The sequence below is a fragment of the Protopterus annectens genome, chromosome 13.part0, assembly GCF_019279795.1.
Source record: "Protopterus annectens isolate FY-2018-M chromosome 13.part0, PAN1.0, whole genome shotgun sequence".
NCBI classification, from domain to species: domain Eukaryota; kingdom Metazoa; phylum Chordata; order Ceratodontiformes; family Protopteridae; genus Protopterus; species Protopterus annectens.
In genome coordinates, this window is record NC_056747.1 from 505,138,898 (window position 1) to 505,156,644 (window position 17,747).

Here is a 17,747-nt window from a genome sequence, read left to right on the forward strand (position 1 = left end):
AATGTTCCTGTTAGGACAGTTGCATTTCATTATTTGAAGAGGTGCATAGTTATGTGTGCACATATTAAGTTAATGGGTTATGGGGGTGTTTGGGATGTTTGCTTTCTTGTTTGAGGGATTTTATTAAACATCTTGTAAATTGTGACATAAGTTCCAAAGCTGGTGAAAAGAAGAAACTGTAGAAAACATTAATCTGTTAAGTAATAATGGGTGCATATATTATAAAAGCTGGAATTAAACCTTTAAAAATCCTGCCATATAAAATACGTGGGAATAATGACCTCTTACCATAATGGTGGCACTTTCCATATTACCTTGGAATGTGAATAATTTCACAGGTATAGACAAAAAGGAAAGAATGCATAATTATATTAAGAAATGTAGAGTGCAAATTGCAATGCTGTAGGAGAAGCATTTGGAAAGAGCATGTGAATTTGATTATGAAGGGATTTCAGGATGGATATTCTGCAGAATATCAGAGACAAAGGAAAAGAGGAGTACTTGTATTAATTGCTGGAGGAGCTCCACAGTGATAGAAGAGGTAAAAAAAAAAGATGATAACGGCAGATTTGTAGTAAGGGGCTTCTGGCAAGGAATGAGGATTATACTGGCATGTATTTATAATCTACCTAAAACTTCTATTTTGGAGCTTTAAAATTGGGAGAAATAATCAGCTTTAAACATGGAATATTACATATGGACTGGAATTTGATTTGCAGCAATGTGGATGTATCTAGGAGTCGTAGAATGGAAATATAACAAAAGAGGGTAGATTTCTGAAGAAATGTATGAAAACATTTGGTATGAAAGTTGTGAATTCAGTAGTAAGAGCTCAGAGAATTTACATATTATGCCACAAGGTACAGTAACTGGACTAGACTTGAAGGAAATTATATTTCACAGGAACATGTCCATTTAATTAAGAACTTTGATACACATCTAATTACTGTTTCAGATCATGCACTAGTAATTGCAAAGATAAAAATGCAATGTAACAAAAGTACAGATGAGGCACTGGAACTTCCCCACCTACCCATTAAAAAGAGAAGATTTTAAGGGATAGACAATGGAAGTTATCCAGGAGTTATTAGAGAAGTTAAAAAGTACTGCAGCAGTTATAGATAGTGGGATAAATTGAAAGTGATGTTTAAAAATAGGGTCGAAATAAAAGAAAAAGAGATCTAGTTAAGAAGTAATAAGAATTATTTAGAGGGGCTGATAAAAGTTAAAGTATTACAAAATAAGGGGAATCTCATGGAACAAGAGGAGGAGCATTTGCAGAGTGCTAAAGAGAAAATAAGGGAGTACCTGGATAATAAGCATGAGCTTAGAAAGATTGCTATTAAGCAACTCTTTAGGATGATAATTCTAGAGTACAAAAACTTTTGGCACAAGGACTTGGGGAAACAAAAAGTAGAAAGCCTTATTGCCAAACTTTAGGGAGCCTATAACAAGGAAAATAACCAGAGATCCTGTAGAGGTATTAGAGATATTTCAGAAATGTAATGAAATTTGTATAAAGCAAAGAATTGGGGAAATCAAGAAAAAGTGCAAATGCAAATATTTGTGGAAGTCTTAAATATACCGAGTTTGAGGTAAATGAGACTCACCAACTAACAGATAAGGTAGGAGTGGATGTGATAAAAATGGTGGTGTATAACCAGTCTAAAGGAAAGTCTGTAGGAATAGATGTTATTCCTGTGGAAGTTAGGAGGGAAGAAGGTGATCAAGATCTGGAAGTTTTTAACAGTAGGTTAAAAGGAGGGGAGGCAACAATATCCTGAGAAAAAGCTGTGGTGACTGTAATACCTAAAAACTTTAAAGATCCAATTTCACATAGGCCCATTTCACTTCTAAACTATGATTATAATTATTGTCTATAATGGCTAAAAGAAGGGCAGAGGTGAAGAAAAATTTATAGATATGGACCAATGTGGTTTTGTGGAGGGGAGGCAAACATTGACAACAGTAATAGAACAATGATCCAGAGGGAAGCGAAATGTAAGGAAATACCACTGTTATTGGTGGTATTTTATGAGTAGGGAATTGGAAGCATTCGGTTATTTCATAAGGACCTGGTGTGCAGAAAGTTATGGTGGAAATAAAGTCCTTAGAGTGATGAAGAGCTAGAATTCACTCTTTGTGATGCCAGGAGTAATGCCAAGCTAAAGGAAATAGAGTTAAAATGTAGTGCATTTTTCTTTCTCTTCTCTCGCTTGTTCTTTTGGTTTAGGAATGTATAACTTTTATCTTTTTGAATATAAAAGTATAGGGAGTGTCTCCAGAATTGTTGCCTTCTTTTGTGTTGTTGTTGTTGTTGTGTCTTTCGTCTTTTCCCGGTTAGGGGTCGCCACAGCAGAACACCGGTCCGCTAATGATTGGCAGTAGATTTTTACGTGCTGGCTTGCCGGGTCTAACACACAACCTTCGACGAAGGAACGCCCATTCACGCACAAAAAAGATGGAAGACCAGGAACTGCCTTTTGAGAGGTAATTGCTGGAATATGTGGTGGATTTAATGACATGCATATCACAAAGGCACACAAAGGTGAAGCCACCAGAAGAAAGCATACTTGGATATGTATTGACAAATTATGTTGTTGCAGGACTAATTTAATTAAGCATTTGTTCCTGAGAAACTTTGCTATGAAAGTCAGAAAAAATAGTTTGACTGCTTGTTTTTCTGCAGGCCTGCAGCAAGTAGATGGTGTGATGTAATGAACAGTGGGAGTGGGGAAAACATTGTAAATAACTGTATGCTATGCTCTACTATGGAAGGTGGTATTTTGACTTGTCTGTGTTGTGCATTAGTCTGGCAAGGGTATCTGTTTGAAGATGATTTACTAGTTTGTCTAATGTGTCAGTTAAGAACAGTATTTCTGGAGTAAGAAATAACCAAGGGACTTGGGTGTCTGAAGCTTTTTTTCTGTATGCATCTTGTCTATTTTTATTGCCCTTTATTTAATTTCCCTGTGTGTGCCATCTTACATCTACTTTTAAACTGTATTTGCACTATTTTCTGTATGGTTTAAATAAAATTCATTTGTTGTAAGCTCTTGTGGCTTGCCTTCATTGCTGTATGCACTGTTATTCATCTGGAAGAAGGTAAGCCTTATTTATGCTGTTGGCTAATAAGCTGTGTAGTATATCTCCAGCATTAGACTGCTTAGGCTTACTATCAATGAAAGAGATGAACTGTTGTGTTTTTATTTACCTTACTCAATAAGAGCAGCAGCTTACTGAAAGTTCATGGTCCAGGGTAATGGCAGTACTATTTTACCAATAAGAAAGCTGTGGGGAGTTTGAGAATTCTCCCTTTTCTGGGAAGTATGGTGTGTGTGTGTGTGTGTGTGTGTGTGTGTGTGTGTGTGTGTGTGTGTGTGTGTGTGTGTGTGTGTGTGTGTGTGTGCATGTGTGTATAGTAGTTTTTGTGAAAGGCAGTTACCATAGGTAAAGAGGCACTGGAAGACATTGGACTACAAAGAGAGCAGAGCGCAGTGAGAAAGGGGTCTGGGCTGCTTGGCCAAGGAGTCAGCTGTATAAGCGGCCAGTCTGAGTGTGTTTGCTAGAAGCTTTTACCAAGGATAGCATATTCCCTTTATACTCTTGGGGCCAGACTGTGTTTTATGAAATAATTCTTAAATAGACTTTTGTGTGCATTTTCTTGCTATTACTTTAATCTTGGATAAAAGTGGTAAGTTTCATACCTCATCAATGCCAGATGTCTTGCTTTGTGGGTGTCATTTTGGTTGTAACAATGTCATTCCCTATCGCAGTGGGAGTAGTGGTGTCAACTTCCTGGTGTCACAGACCAATGACTAAACAGCAGCTGTAAAATTATGATGTACACAGCACTGTGTAGATTCTATCATTGCACATGCAGGCTGGAGTTAGCTACTACAGTCCCTTAGAGTATAAAAGGTTTGTGTATAGAAAATGTATTTGGAGATTTCAACATTGGGACATTTCAGCAGTACTGTCAGTTTCCTTGCATAGTGATGATTTGTCAGATGTCATCCCTGAAGATGTACAGGACATTAGGTGGTATATCACTAACATCCAGTTAGAGTTCTTTCAGTTTGCTGACACCCCCTCAGTTAACAAGGAATTGTCAGATTTTCCATTACCTTTGGAATAGTCAAGATATTTTTATGAGAAAGAATTGGATATCATTGGAGTCATCATGTAAATAATCTTTGCTGAAACTAACATACTCCGCACTGGTGCCAAGCATAGGTTTACAGCTCAGGGCCTTAAGTATTGGAACAAGGCTCCAGTTAATTTGCAATAATTTCCACTCTTATCAGTGTTCTATGCAGAGCAGTGAATGTTTTCTTAGATGACACAAAGTTAGAACCAGTAATAATAGATGAGAGATTTGACTCCGTGAGGAACTGATTTGGCAGCCAACAGTAGGTCTTGGAACATTGATTAAAAAAAAGTACTTAAAACAGAATTGCCTTTTGTGGAAGAGGTGATGGTGACATTGGATTTATGTTGATTTGTCAAAGGTGGTTTCAGCAAACCCAAAGAAACTAAAACTAGTTTGCCTAAGCCACCTTAAACAGTGATTTTTTTTTTTTTGCAGGGGAGTAAGCCACCCCACACATACCTAAGAATTTTAGGGTCTATATTAGATCACCGAGCACTTAAAAAAGTGAACGGTGATTAATCGACCCTAAGTAAGTGAAAGCTTACAATTTTGAACTGTCAAAACAGAGTTTTTTTTTCCTAGGGAGAAAAATCGCTGTTCCCACAACAACAACAAAAAAACATACTTTAAACATTACATTAAGTGGGGGTTTCACCCCCCACACCCCCTACTTAAATATAACAACTCCGAGACCGCACTACAGTGCCAAAAATAGCAAAGTAACAAAGCTTCCAAGTGAATTCTTTCCCAAGGAAAGAATTTGCTTAAAAGCCGCTTCGATATTTTACCATTTCAGGTTTTTGAGTTCGACCAAGACGCATTCGAAAGAATGCATCTTCGGTCTTCTAATAGGGAACCAAATTTTATATATATATATATATATATATATATATATATAAATATATGTATCTACACACACACACACACACACACACACACACACACACACACACACACACACACACATGCATGCACACATATAGATATACCAACTACAAGGTCACACAACAGTGGAGAAAAAGGCAGTCTCCACTTTCGATGTAAGTGGTTTCTGCAAACTGGTTTCTTTGCATTTACTGAAACCACCATTGATGAAGTGATATGTTCCCAAGACATTAAGGAAGATAGTTGAAGAAAAGGATAGTGCTGTCTCAAATGAATGTGTTTGCTAAACCCAATATGCCAGTAATAACAATGTGCAGATAAGTCTAATGTATAGTATAAAGCATGTACTGTAATTAGAGGGTGTGACAAAGGAGGTACTGCCAGCACAGCTAGCTGTAATTTTTTAAATAATTATGTCATTTGTGTATATTGACATGATGTATATAGAACTGTAACAAAAGGAAATACTGCCAGCCCAGCTGTCTAGAATTTTGTAAATAATAATATGTCATTTGAGAATATCAACATGTTTCATATAAGATATTTGTGTTACAAATGTATTAGAACTGTATGTCAGGTGTATATCAATTTGGTAGTTCAGAAGTATGTGTTGAAAAGCTTTTTGCAAAGTACTTAAAATGTATCCACAGTGTACCCTACTGGAATAGAACAGAAATTTACATACACTACTGTAAGTGTTTAAATGTATATATTTTAACAGGGGAAAGAAACTGGAATACAGAAAGTTAATTTGCAAAACTTCAGAAAAATATCTGAAATTAAAATTACTTTTTGGCTTGGCCGTAAAAAAAAAAAAAAAAAAAAAAAAAAAAAGTTTCAGTTCAGTGCAGCAACAGACACAATGTCTGTGTTGAAACATTTTCTGTATTATCTTAGAAGTGTCTTATGGTTTTATGACTTCTAGGATTTGCAAAGATCTGAGGTCTATATATTTTCACAGGTAGATGCTAAATACTGCTAGCTGTCAACATTGGAGGTTTTATCTGGGATAGAGTCAGATTATAAGAAATCTTGTCATTCTGCAAGCTACCCCAGCAGTAATATTTGAGATATTAATTTAAAAACTCTGTATTCTGCCTTTGACCCGACAACATCAAGATTGAATCACCACATTTACCTTGCTGCTCTAGTTAAGTAAGTGCACTAGGTTATATTAATTCTCTTATATATAGTCAGGAATATAGCAGAGCTTAGCTTAGATATTTTTATTTATTTATTTTTGTCCTGCAATGTTGTTTTGAATATTTCCTATGCTTTGGAACTCTGATATCACTGTAAATAGAGTATTTTTCTTGTTTTATTATTAAATATATTTAAACCTTTCATTGTGGCTGATCTTTGTGAGACATATTTAAGCTCTGAGAGTACTTGCATATTTATTTGGTGACAGCATGTAGGCCACTCCTAATAGCTTTGCTCTTGGTCAAACTACCATTTGTATTAACAGCAACATTACACAGTAAGATTGGACACCCTTCGTTAAGGGCCTTAAAGTAGCTGAAAAGGAGTTGGCTGGTGGCAGTAATAACTACCTTATGGTCTGGGCAGAAGGGGGCATAGCTAGTAAACCTGTACCAGCCTTTACCTTGTATGTGCATGGGTATAAATCAAACTTCAGAGTGTGTGTGTGTGTGTGTGTGTGTGTGTGTGTGTGTGTGTGTGTGTGTGTGTGTGTCAGCTACTTGGGCAGGGACATGAAGCACTGGTTGGACAGAGAGGGTGGTGGGGGTCTTGGCTTTGCACTCGGCTGAGATCACAACTCTATAGCTGTGCCAGTGGAGAGTCTTATTGGGGATCTGGAGAAAGAGGGAGAAACCAGCCCCAGACTGACTCTGGTCTGTGTGTGCTCTTAAGGGAAATTGCACTTGATGCAGAGAGCTGCATGTGGAAATACTGTGTGTGTACCTGTCACCCTCCCAATATATGTCCCCTATTGGGGTTAGTGGTGAGGATTGAGGCTCCTTGACTACTGAGCCAGTGGTGGGGCATCACAGAGGGCATTTATCATTCACTTTATAGGGCAGCAGAGCACTAGTTGTAAAGTATTGTTTGTGTGTCTTGTCACTTAATTGAAAGATCATTCTAAAGTGGATAACAAGGGTTCAGAGAGAATTGGCCCAGATAAGGAGAGTAGAGAATAGGGAACATATTTACATACTACGGGAGAGAAAAGCTAGAGAAGATTTGATGTGGATCTTCAGCAACTTGTGTTAATTCTGTATCCTGAGGCAATACTAAAGTTTTGTAGAATTTTAAATAGCTTACCTAAATTATGTATGGGTGTCATAGGGTTAACATTATATCATCTGCAAATAACCCTTTTTTGAAGATTCTTATCTGTTGTGCTAATGGCTCTGTATATAATCTGAGCAGAAGTGGAGTAATGGGCATCCTTGCGTTGTGCCTCTATATAATTTGAACTTCCTTGTTAGTCCTGCTGAGACCTTTACATGTGCTTATAGACCACTTGTAAATCTTTTGGAGCAAGGTTATAAAGGGATCTTTAATCTCATCCTATTCATTCACTGGAAGAGATAATCCCATATTACCTTATCAAAGTTTTTTCAACATCTAAACTGAAAATCAGTAAGAGATTTTGTTTTTCATTTGCATGTGCGAGAATCGTCATATTTCTCAAAGTATTATCATGTGTCCCAAGCCACTGTTCAAAGCCACATTGATCTTTGTGCTTTTACTTGCCCTATCTTAGATAATCGTTTTGCAGTTGTACTCATGAACACCTTATAGTCATGATTAAGTACTGAAAATGGCCTCTATGATTATGGAAGTACAGGATTCCTAATCATTTTTGTCTAATCATAAATGCTGCTTGTTTCCAAGATCTAGGCACCACCCCACCCTGTAGTATTTGATTCATCAGGACCAGCCTCATCTCTTTAAAGTCTCCCCAGCTTTTTCCAAATTTCAGCAGGTATACCATCCAGTCCTAGGGATTTTCCCATTGCCCGTTTAGAGATAGCTTTCCTTAATTCTTCATTTGTAATATCCTGAATTTAAACCCTCTGCTTGCTCTTCCTATAATCTCTGTATCTTTTGCAAATAACCCTGTATGACTAGGTCTAGACTGCTTACTTCTGCTGAACAGTTGTACAGATCGCTGTAGAATTCTCTGAATACTTCCAAAATTCACTCTTGTGCAACTTGCCATAGGTCTGGCCGCTTTTCGCCTCTCAACCTACTGACCATTCATTCTACTTTTTATCGATGTAAACAAACTGATAATGACCTTAAGGCTTTTAAAGAAATTACAAAGTATATATATTTTATTGCCATATTTTTCTGCAGTACTAGTTTTTTTAACCAATATATGCTTGTATTTCCTGTTTCAAATTTCTCTGCCTACTCTCTGTACTTAGGTTAAGCCTTCTCTGCTCCTGCTGCAGTTCTCTTAATTCCACACTTAACTGTTTATACCTGTTCTTCTCTTCCGCTCTCCTTTCATCCTCCAAATGTTCCCCTAACATTATGCCTCACTAGTTGTTTATAAATATCACTAAACTCCTGTAGCCTATTTTTTATTTTTTTTCCTAAAAAATTCTTATGTTTTGCATTTTCCAAAGATATGCCATGAATATCTGGTGGCTTTTGATTATGCTTCCCATATCCTTTCCCATCTTTACTATCATTAGTGCCTGCTCTTAGATGCCTATGTGCTCTGCCTGAATATCTTGAACTAGAAGTTGTTTCTCTTTTAGATATCCTTGACCAATTCCTATACCTCGCAGAATAAAATGTGTAATCTGTATTTTCTCCTGCTACCCTCTCTCCTTTTAAAATCCCATACATCTGTTAAACTTACATCCCACCAATACTGTTCTACAATTTTCCTTGAGGCTCCAGCTTTTTCTTTTTAGGTTTCTCTGACACATCTGTATTAGATAACACTGTATTTCATTCTCCCATAATAATCATAGTTGTTTCTGCAGATGACAATATTGTCACCGTAATCCCGCTTATTTCATTTGTTTTCATTCTCATGGCAAAGTATATATTAATTAAGGTTAGTTTATTACACCCTATGCTATATTTTGTAACTGCAAAACGACCACTGTTACCAGTTAAGGTGGCCTCAATCTGAAAGCCAAACAATCTTGAAAATAAAATAATTTTCTCCTTTTCCTTTGTTGGTAATCTGATGCCAGTACAATGTAATACCCTGCTCTTTGCATTTTTTGATGGTCTAGTCTTTCAAGATTTATCTCATGTAAAATTGCCACTCCCGGTCTATATTTTTGATCATTGCAAAAATTGTATCTTTTTTTAACTGGATTATTAATGCTATTAACATTCTATGAAATAAAAAAACAGTGTATTAAGATCTGTCATGTCTGTTCATAATAAGTGCCATATACTGACTGCATTCCATCTTTGTTGTATATTCTCTTCAACTAATTTTCCATTTATAGCCCTTTCTTTAGCTGACATTCTTCACATTAACTGTTAACATGAAACCCCTGTCTATAATTCATTCTTTTCTCCTGCCTTGTTGCACTGTTCTTTGTTTCATTTTTATGTCCAGACTTTCCTAAAGAATTGTATAACAACAAATAAAAAAAACTACATATTTTGATTTAAATACTGAATCCCTTCCAAGATATTATGGTGCAGTTTCCTGACATTTCTGCAAATCTCAGGCATGTGCTTCATGCTGTAATACGGTTTGGAGAAGTCAAACACCATCACACACCCCCAGCCTTCCAACTTGATACAGAGATGTTTTGTTGAACCTTCAAACTTTACACAGTACCACAATAGTTTTATGTAAACATATTACATATTGCAATCTTACAGTTTCACTGTTCGCACATAAACTCCAGTAGCAATTTTTAAAGTCCAGTGACCAAATCAGTAAACATTCAGTGCTAAACTGTGTCATATATACATTTGAAAGTCTTAACTGTTCATCCACTTTATTAAATCTCCAACTGTTAAACAAGTAGACAACAGCTTTTACAGATCTACCTCTTTCTTAACCCATCATTCATTTAAATAACAAGTACCTTTTCTGATGCAGTGTAACATGGTCTCAGCCAGCTGGCTTCTTGTGTTTCTTCCTGTCTATCATCATTATTGGTAATCTGATTTATTGTTCTTTCTTACTAGGCTGATTATGGTTTGAAAAGTGGGCATAGGTCTTTTGTCTCTGGGGGCCACCTCACATCTGCTTGTCATTCTGCTACAGTGTCGCTTGCTCTGTTTTTCACTGTCATGTACTCCCTCAAATCCTGACTTAATTTTCTTGCTTTATTAGACAAGAGCTTCCCTTACCACTGCTAGATTCATGTACATGCTAATATTCCTTGGCAAAAACAATTTTAAGTCTTGCTGGATAAAGCAGTTTAAAGGTAATGTTCAAACTATATACCAGTGACATTACTGGTGTAAAAGTTTCTCTCCTCTGCCTTGTAATATGGGCATAATCATGATGTATTGTATGCATTTACCAAATCTTTCTTCTGTTTTATTCATATAGGACAGGAAGGTCATCTTCATTTTTTTGTCTCATTTAAAGTTAAAGTCAGCGATACATACCCCTTTCTGGCCGTTGTCATCCAGTGCCATAGAATCTAGCTCAGTGCACTGCTCCATTTTACTGTTTCATTACTCTATATGCCCCTGCCAACTTCCTCCTTCAGATTTATTGTGTTTATTCATTTTTTTCCACGTAGATGTTGATAAAGTCATCACACCTAACTTAATCTTTATAAAAACAAGTTGTGTGGGGAGTGCAAAAGAGACCCTTTGCTTACCATGGGGTCACCATATCAAAAATCCCCAAGTATTCAGTATTGCTATGCAAGAATAGAGGAATAGGAACTGAACATGAAAAGAAAAGAGGCCACAGTGACTTTCCAATTACAGAGACTAATTTCAGATATTAGGTGTGAAAAACTGAGTGTCAAGAGAGTGGTAGGCTAGCGGATTACTTTCCGTAAAAAGATGATGAAAAGTAATCATATGCAGGTGGTCAGGAAGGGTATGACCTATGCAAGGTAAAATAGTTGGAGAATGGGAACTCTGCAGGGGTGGGGGTATCCGCACATTGATTTCAGCTTGATAGATATTATAGTCTTCTGTCAGCTATATCTGTGTTTATTCTTGTGCATATTATGTCACATTCATGTATGGCTTTACAAATATTCATTCATTCGTTTGTTTCAGGATCATGACAGAGATTTGTCTGAGAAACCGAAAAAGAAAAAAAAAGCTAAGAAAACAATTGACAAGAACTTCAGTGATCAAATCCAAGGTGAAGCTATTGCAGCTAACACAGTAAATAATCAGGGTATCTTTGGCAGTGAAGAAGATATTGAGACCCAAATAGAGGTTCCTTTTCACCATAACTGTGAAGAGATTCCTGACAATGTAATACATGAAGGAGAGAAAGAAGAAGCTGCTTCTTTGTCTTTGATTAATGATGAGGTATGTAATTAGCTGGTGGTACTTACTGTTAATTGAGGTTGTTTTTGAATACTGTACTCATTTAAGAGTAGCACTTTGCCTGGTATTATTGTTAATCCATACCTTAGTTTTCTTTAAACATTCTCTGGTTTGAATCTTGAGGAATACCTCATGAAAGTAAAAAATGTATTCTACTTTACCTGCTGTCCCTATTCTAAGGCTACACTCAGAAGCATATAAAATCTGCTTCCAGATACCAAATTATTAATTGGAATCATTGCTGACATTTCTGTACTTTTATATGTCATCCATTCATTCTAAACCAGCTTATTGTTTTAACATTCTAATATATTTACTGAATTATAGTTAGTGTGGAAAAGTTATTTCAGGTTTACCCATTTCTTCCCCAGTGGTAAAATACTTTGCTTATTTTACCAATTGAGAATCTATTTTCATTTATTACTTTTTGCTTTACTTTGGATGATGTTCAGATTTCTATTGCCTAAGTGCCCCCATCTTAGAAAACCATTCTGAAATTGCAATATGTCAAAATGAAATAATATATGTGTATGTTGCTTAATTTGAGAACATAATATGAGCTGGATTCAAAAAGTATGATTAAGTTGATAGTGGGCAGTATGAGTAGACTATCTGTGAAATGGGAAAACGTACGTCAAGACAACTCCTAAATAATGTTCTAACCAGTAGCATACGGTTTCCTATTTCTGCTCTACTTGGCTAATCATTCAAGCAGTGACCCACACTAGCATCCTGGATTGTGTTCATCATGGCAAAATTCATTTCTTTCCTGCTGTTAATACAGTTTAACTTTTCTCATTGTGATTATTTTAGGAAAATAATATTTTAGGAAAATAATATCTGTAAATGATGACTTGTTATGTGGTATATCTTTTAGACAGCACATTATACATAGATGTCTCATGGAGGCTAGTTATACATCCTCAGCATGTGCTATTTATTGATCATGTAATGTGGTATCAGAAGTATAAAAATATAAAATATGTATTCTTTTTCGAGATTTTGTGTGTTTAGAAGTATATTTCTCAGTTACCTAATGTTTTATTCTTATTTTATTAATTTTTGAACTGGGTAAACCCACAGACAAGTACCCCTTTTCAGGGATAATCTGTCTTGGAACAATATCTAATTTAAGTGACTTGCAGACTCACGCAGCAAGCCAGTAGAGGGAGAAGGAATCAAACCCTGTACTCTGACTACAGAAAGTAGCTATTTAACAGCCCAGAGTCATAATTCTTTATTCCTTTGCACCAGATGTCCAACAATGTTTCAGCTGCAACCAGTGGAAATTGTCTTGCAACAAGAAGAATTATTGCTAAATGTGAGTGGAAAAGCCAAGAAACTTGAGAAGCACAGTCTGCCACATTCTGTTTGTTGCTGAGGAAGAACTTAACTTATATAAATATTTTTTTAATACAGGAAATAGAACTAGCTGAAGTTCAGGAGAAGTTCATTAAGCATTGTGATTCTAGAAGGAGCCCATATGTGCATTATGCTACTGAGATGAATAAACAAGGCAAAGACCACATTTGAAGAATCGTATGATTCATTAGTAAAAGACAACATGGATTGTGGTTAAAGAAATTTTCATGCATGGGACAGGCTGTTAAAAGAGAAAACAGACTTCAGAAGATATGGATGTGTATAGAACAACTTGAATTACTGGCAGATAGTTGCAAGAATTAGTTGAGGAAATAGATGTGTGTAAGACTAGATGCGACTCAAAGAAAGGTTGAATGAGAATGTTTAGCAACATTAGTCTTCTTCTGTCTTTCGGCTTTTCCCGGTTAGGGGTCGCCACAGCGGAACTCCGGTCCGCTAATGATTGGCAGTAGATTTTTACGTGCTGGCTTGCTGGGCCTAATGCACAACCTTCAACAAAGGAACGCCCATTCACGCATTTCGACACACACAAGACGCTCTAACTGAGAATCGAGCGTGCAACATCTAACTGTGAGGCGACAGCGCCACCGCAGCACCACCAACGCAGTGGGTTTTGCAACATTAGTGATGTAAAAAAAAAGAAATGTATAAACATGTTTATCACGGCAATGGAGATGAGAATACTGAACAACTATCGTATAACCAAAATTTAAGCATTGTAGTACATTTAGTTGATCAAACTATCCTTTTTTAGGTTTTGTAAAAAGTGTGAGAAGCACATCAGTTTTACTAAAATGTGTAAAAGACAAGTGTATTAAAAAATTGCATTTTGGGCAACAGAAGCATGAAAATAAATTTGATCTGATGCTGTCCGTATCATTGTTCATCACAGATGGGTCTTGGATCTGAGCTGGCAACTTCTCAGACAGATAAAGATCAATCTCCTCCCCTTCCCATAATCTCTTGCTACCTTCTAACCCTCAGATCTCGTTTGCCTCCGAAACGCTTCAGACATGGTCCAGGCTCAGGCTTAGCAGTTTTCAGATGCGTCTTTTTTTCTTGAGTTTTTTGCTCTACTTTAGGGTACCTTTCTATCTTTAACTTTTCTGTTTGTAGTTTAATTGAATTACCTCCCCTTCTATTTTAAAGTAGCTTCTGCAAAAAAAAAAAAAAAAAAATATATATATATATATATATATATATATATATATATATATATATATATATCTATATATATATATATATATATATATATATATATATATATATATATATATATATATATATATATATATATATATAGATATAGATATATGTGGTATACATTCATTTGGTCGGCCGGTGGATGGGATGGCTGACTGGTAAATGTCCGAAAACAGTGAAGCAAATTCTCATTTGTCCAAACGCAATATGTGCAAAATGCACAACACCACCCCCCCCCCCTTTGACCCATGGTAGCACTTGTTTAGGTGGTAAAGCGGTCAGAAATGTCACATTTGGTGTTTTTTATGACATTCCAACCATTCACCACTATGAAATTTGACATTCTGGTTCGGAAAATATAATTTTCGGAGAAAGTTTCTTTGAGTAAATGAATGTATACCTACATATATTTATTTATATATATATATATATATATATATATATATATATATATATATATATATATATATATATCCTTGCTTTTTTCTTAGTGTTTTTTTTACAGCTGGTGTGTGTTTTTTTCCCTTAGCATGGCTGAAAAGCCTTCTAGTTTTAAAAGATACTCCTCATGCGGTCGGAAGATACCATGTTCCAACTCACACTAGGAGTGTCTGTATTGTTTAGGGTTGGCGCACCTGGAGGTTGAATGTGACATTTGCGCCACCTTCAACCCCAGGGCTTTCGTAGAGCACCACAACAAGTTTTACTAAAGGGCTTGGCTCAGGGTGACCCTCTGCACTCAGACTACCCTTACAAGCCCTTTCAGGAGCCTAAGAAGAGACCTCCTCCTCCTTTGGGGAGGTCCTCTTCTTCTCTCCCAAAGAAGCAGAGGCTCTCGAGGAGGTGGTCTTCTTCTCTCCCAAAGAAGCTGAGCCTCTCAAATCAGAGATACATTGATTCCAAGTCCAGCCACTTCGTCTTTGGATCCTAGGTCTGCCATTCCTAGAGCTCTGAATCAGACTCTCAGATCCAAGGCCTTGATGGAGTGATGGCTTTTAGATCCTATTAGGAGCAAGCCATCCCCAGAGCCGACTAGTTTGTCAAATCCAACAGGCACACCTTCCAAACCTTCGGATCCTGCCAGGTTGTCAGATCTGACATCTCAGTTGGATCCCATTCTCATTGAAGGTTCCCCTTCTCGGTCCTCCAAGAGATCAGGTCGGAGTCATCTAATCTGATCCCCTTCTCAGGGCTATAGGACTGTGGGATCCAAGGTTGGATCTCCAGCAAGATCTGGCCACTCTTCAGCTTTTCCAGATCCTCCATAAGTCTCCTTCCCTTGGACATGGATAGGATAATGAGGGTTTCCTCAAAGCCCAAATCAAGTTGGGCTTGCTGCCATCCCCTGCCCATGTGCCTAGGGGACCCTCCCCAGCCACAGGACTCAACTCTCCTCTTCCAGTCTGTCAGGGTTTGAAATGTCAGGACCAGGAAATTTCTAGTGAGAGACTGACAGTGTTGGGTATCCCCCCCCCCTCTTCTGTACAACATAAGGGTCCCTGGCTGGCTCCTTTCTGCAGCCTTAGAACCAGAATGAGCCTCATTTCTGAGGGGTCAGTGCAAGTTCCCTGGATGTGGGTCCAGATTTTTCAGACTGCTCCCTTCCCTTGGGGGCTTCAGTGCTGAACAGCTCTGGGCTGATATTATCTGGGGGCTTTGGTGCTGCGTCGGGCTCCCTTCTCCCTTCCCAGGTGGTCCTGGCCTCTAGGGATGGGGGTTTCATCCAGTCCATCATCCTGGGTGGTAGAGAGGACCTTCTCCAGTGTGGCAGTTACTCTCCTTCTTCTCTAGGTCCTCCCCAGTACTGAGCACTCATCATCCAATCAGGGTCAGCCCTCCCAGGAGCACCTTCAGACGGGCACTGTTCTACTTGAGATACCCATCTCTTCTGAGTCCTCCCCTGAGCCCATCATGGAGTAACCCCCTCAGAAGAGAACGTGTAATAGGAGGCACTTGGACTCCCCCAGAGAGTCCCTCACTGAGGACACGGATTTTGAGGAAGGAGAGAGATCCACTAGACTTCCGCCTGAGGAGGTTTCTTTCGGGGATATCCTGGAAGTTGTCAAGCAGAGAGGCTGATGGTCTTTCCCATCCCCATCTTCATAGGAGACAGTGATCCTGAAGGCTTTTGGGACAGGCCAATCTTCTAGTCTGCCCCCCCCCCCTGCTGACGAGCTTGTGGACCTCATCGCTAGCAGGGCTTGGAAGGAGCTGGACATGGTGGAACCTGTGCCCAAAAAAGCAGATAAGATTCTCAATCCTCCTATGGATAGGTCTTTATGGAGTAAAGGGGTCCTGGTTAATGCCATCGTGGTGGCTGCTTCTGCTAAGAGGGAGCTAGCTGAACAAATCTCCTCGGTCCATCCCCCGAACAAGTAGTTCCGGGCAATTGACTGTTTTGAAAAGCGTATGTTTGCTTCAGCTACTTTTGGCCTGAGTGCAACTAATTATTTGGCCCACTTTACCCGGCTTCAAAGGGAGTTTTTGCCTGCTGAGAGTCTCAAGATAGTGTCTCCGAGGCTGTCCACTCTTACTTCTTTAGCCAATGCTTGGATGAGGTTGATCTCCATTACTGCAGAGGTCTCATCTTGAGCAGCAGGCACTGGCATTTCTATCCGACAGCATGCCTGCCTTCAGCTTTTCGGGTTTGCAAAACCCTTTAAGGCGTCATTTACTAACACATCCTTTGACGGTTCCACTCTGTCTAGACCATCTGTTAAGGAAACTTTAACCCACAGTGACCAGGAAGACAAGACTCTTTCCATGATAGGGATTAAGTTTTCTACTTGCCAGTGGTCCTTTTCTAAGACCCACAGTTGAAGTAAGAAGCTTTGGTTCAGAAGACTCCGTCTTCCTTTCAGGATGCTCCTCAGGAATAGTCTTCCACAGGTCAGGGCAGGAGATTCAACTGTAGATGCCACCCTAGGGGCAGAGAGGGTCCGCAGAACCAGGGCTCCTGAGAACCCTTCTTGGAGAAGCCCTTTCAACGCTCCTGAGGCACTACCCGACTGTTCTGCTCGGGAGGCAGTCGGGGGTTATCTCTCCCTTCACCCACTAGCCTGGACAAGTCTCACCTCTGATCATTGGATGCTAAATATTATTTCCAGGGGTTACACCATTCCCTTCTCTCAGCCTCCTCCAATTCCAAAGTTTCTCTCAGAAGTACCACCACAGCCAAAGGGAGTTTGCCTGTCTCAAGGTACAAGACCTCTTTGGGAAAAGAGCCATTCAGAGGTTCCAACAGGACAGCAAGGGTCCTGACCTTACTCTCGCTTCATTTTGTTACCAGAAAAGACCAGGGACCTGTGTCCATTTCTGGACCTTAGCGAGTTAAACCTGTCTATAAAGAAGTCCAAGTTCTGGATGGTCACTGTTCAATCCATTCTGCCTTTCTTCTGCAAGGACGATTGGGTGTGCTCAATGGATCTTATGGATGGGTACTGTCATATAAAGATCAACAGACGCTCCAGGAGACATGCTTTTAATTAGGGGCCAGTCATGATCAGTTTAGAACCCTGCCATTTGGACTCACCCCAGCCCCCCAGGTGTTTACCAAATGTATGGCAGTGGTGGCAGCTGATCTCTGGTTGCAAGGTTTCCAGGTTTCTTTGTACCTGGATGATTAGCTTCTCACTGCCCC

At 38.6% G+C, this 17,747-nt stretch overlaps 1 protein-coding gene across 9 annotated transcripts in view; it reads left to right on the forward strand.

The window, feature by feature from the left end:
- Positions 1 to 17,747, forward strand: part of LOC122787415 — a 678,631-nt gene that overhangs the window by 356,011 nt on the left and 304,873 nt on the right. For all 9 annotated transcript variants that reach the window (XM_044054125.1, XM_044054129.1, XM_044054127.1 and 6 more), the window contains exon 8: positions 11,243 to 11,503. In XM_044054125.1, coding sequence (XP_043910060.1) covers positions 11,243 to 11,503 — 261 coding nt within the window. The remainder of the gene's footprint in view (positions 1 to 11,242; positions 11,504 to 17,747) is intronic.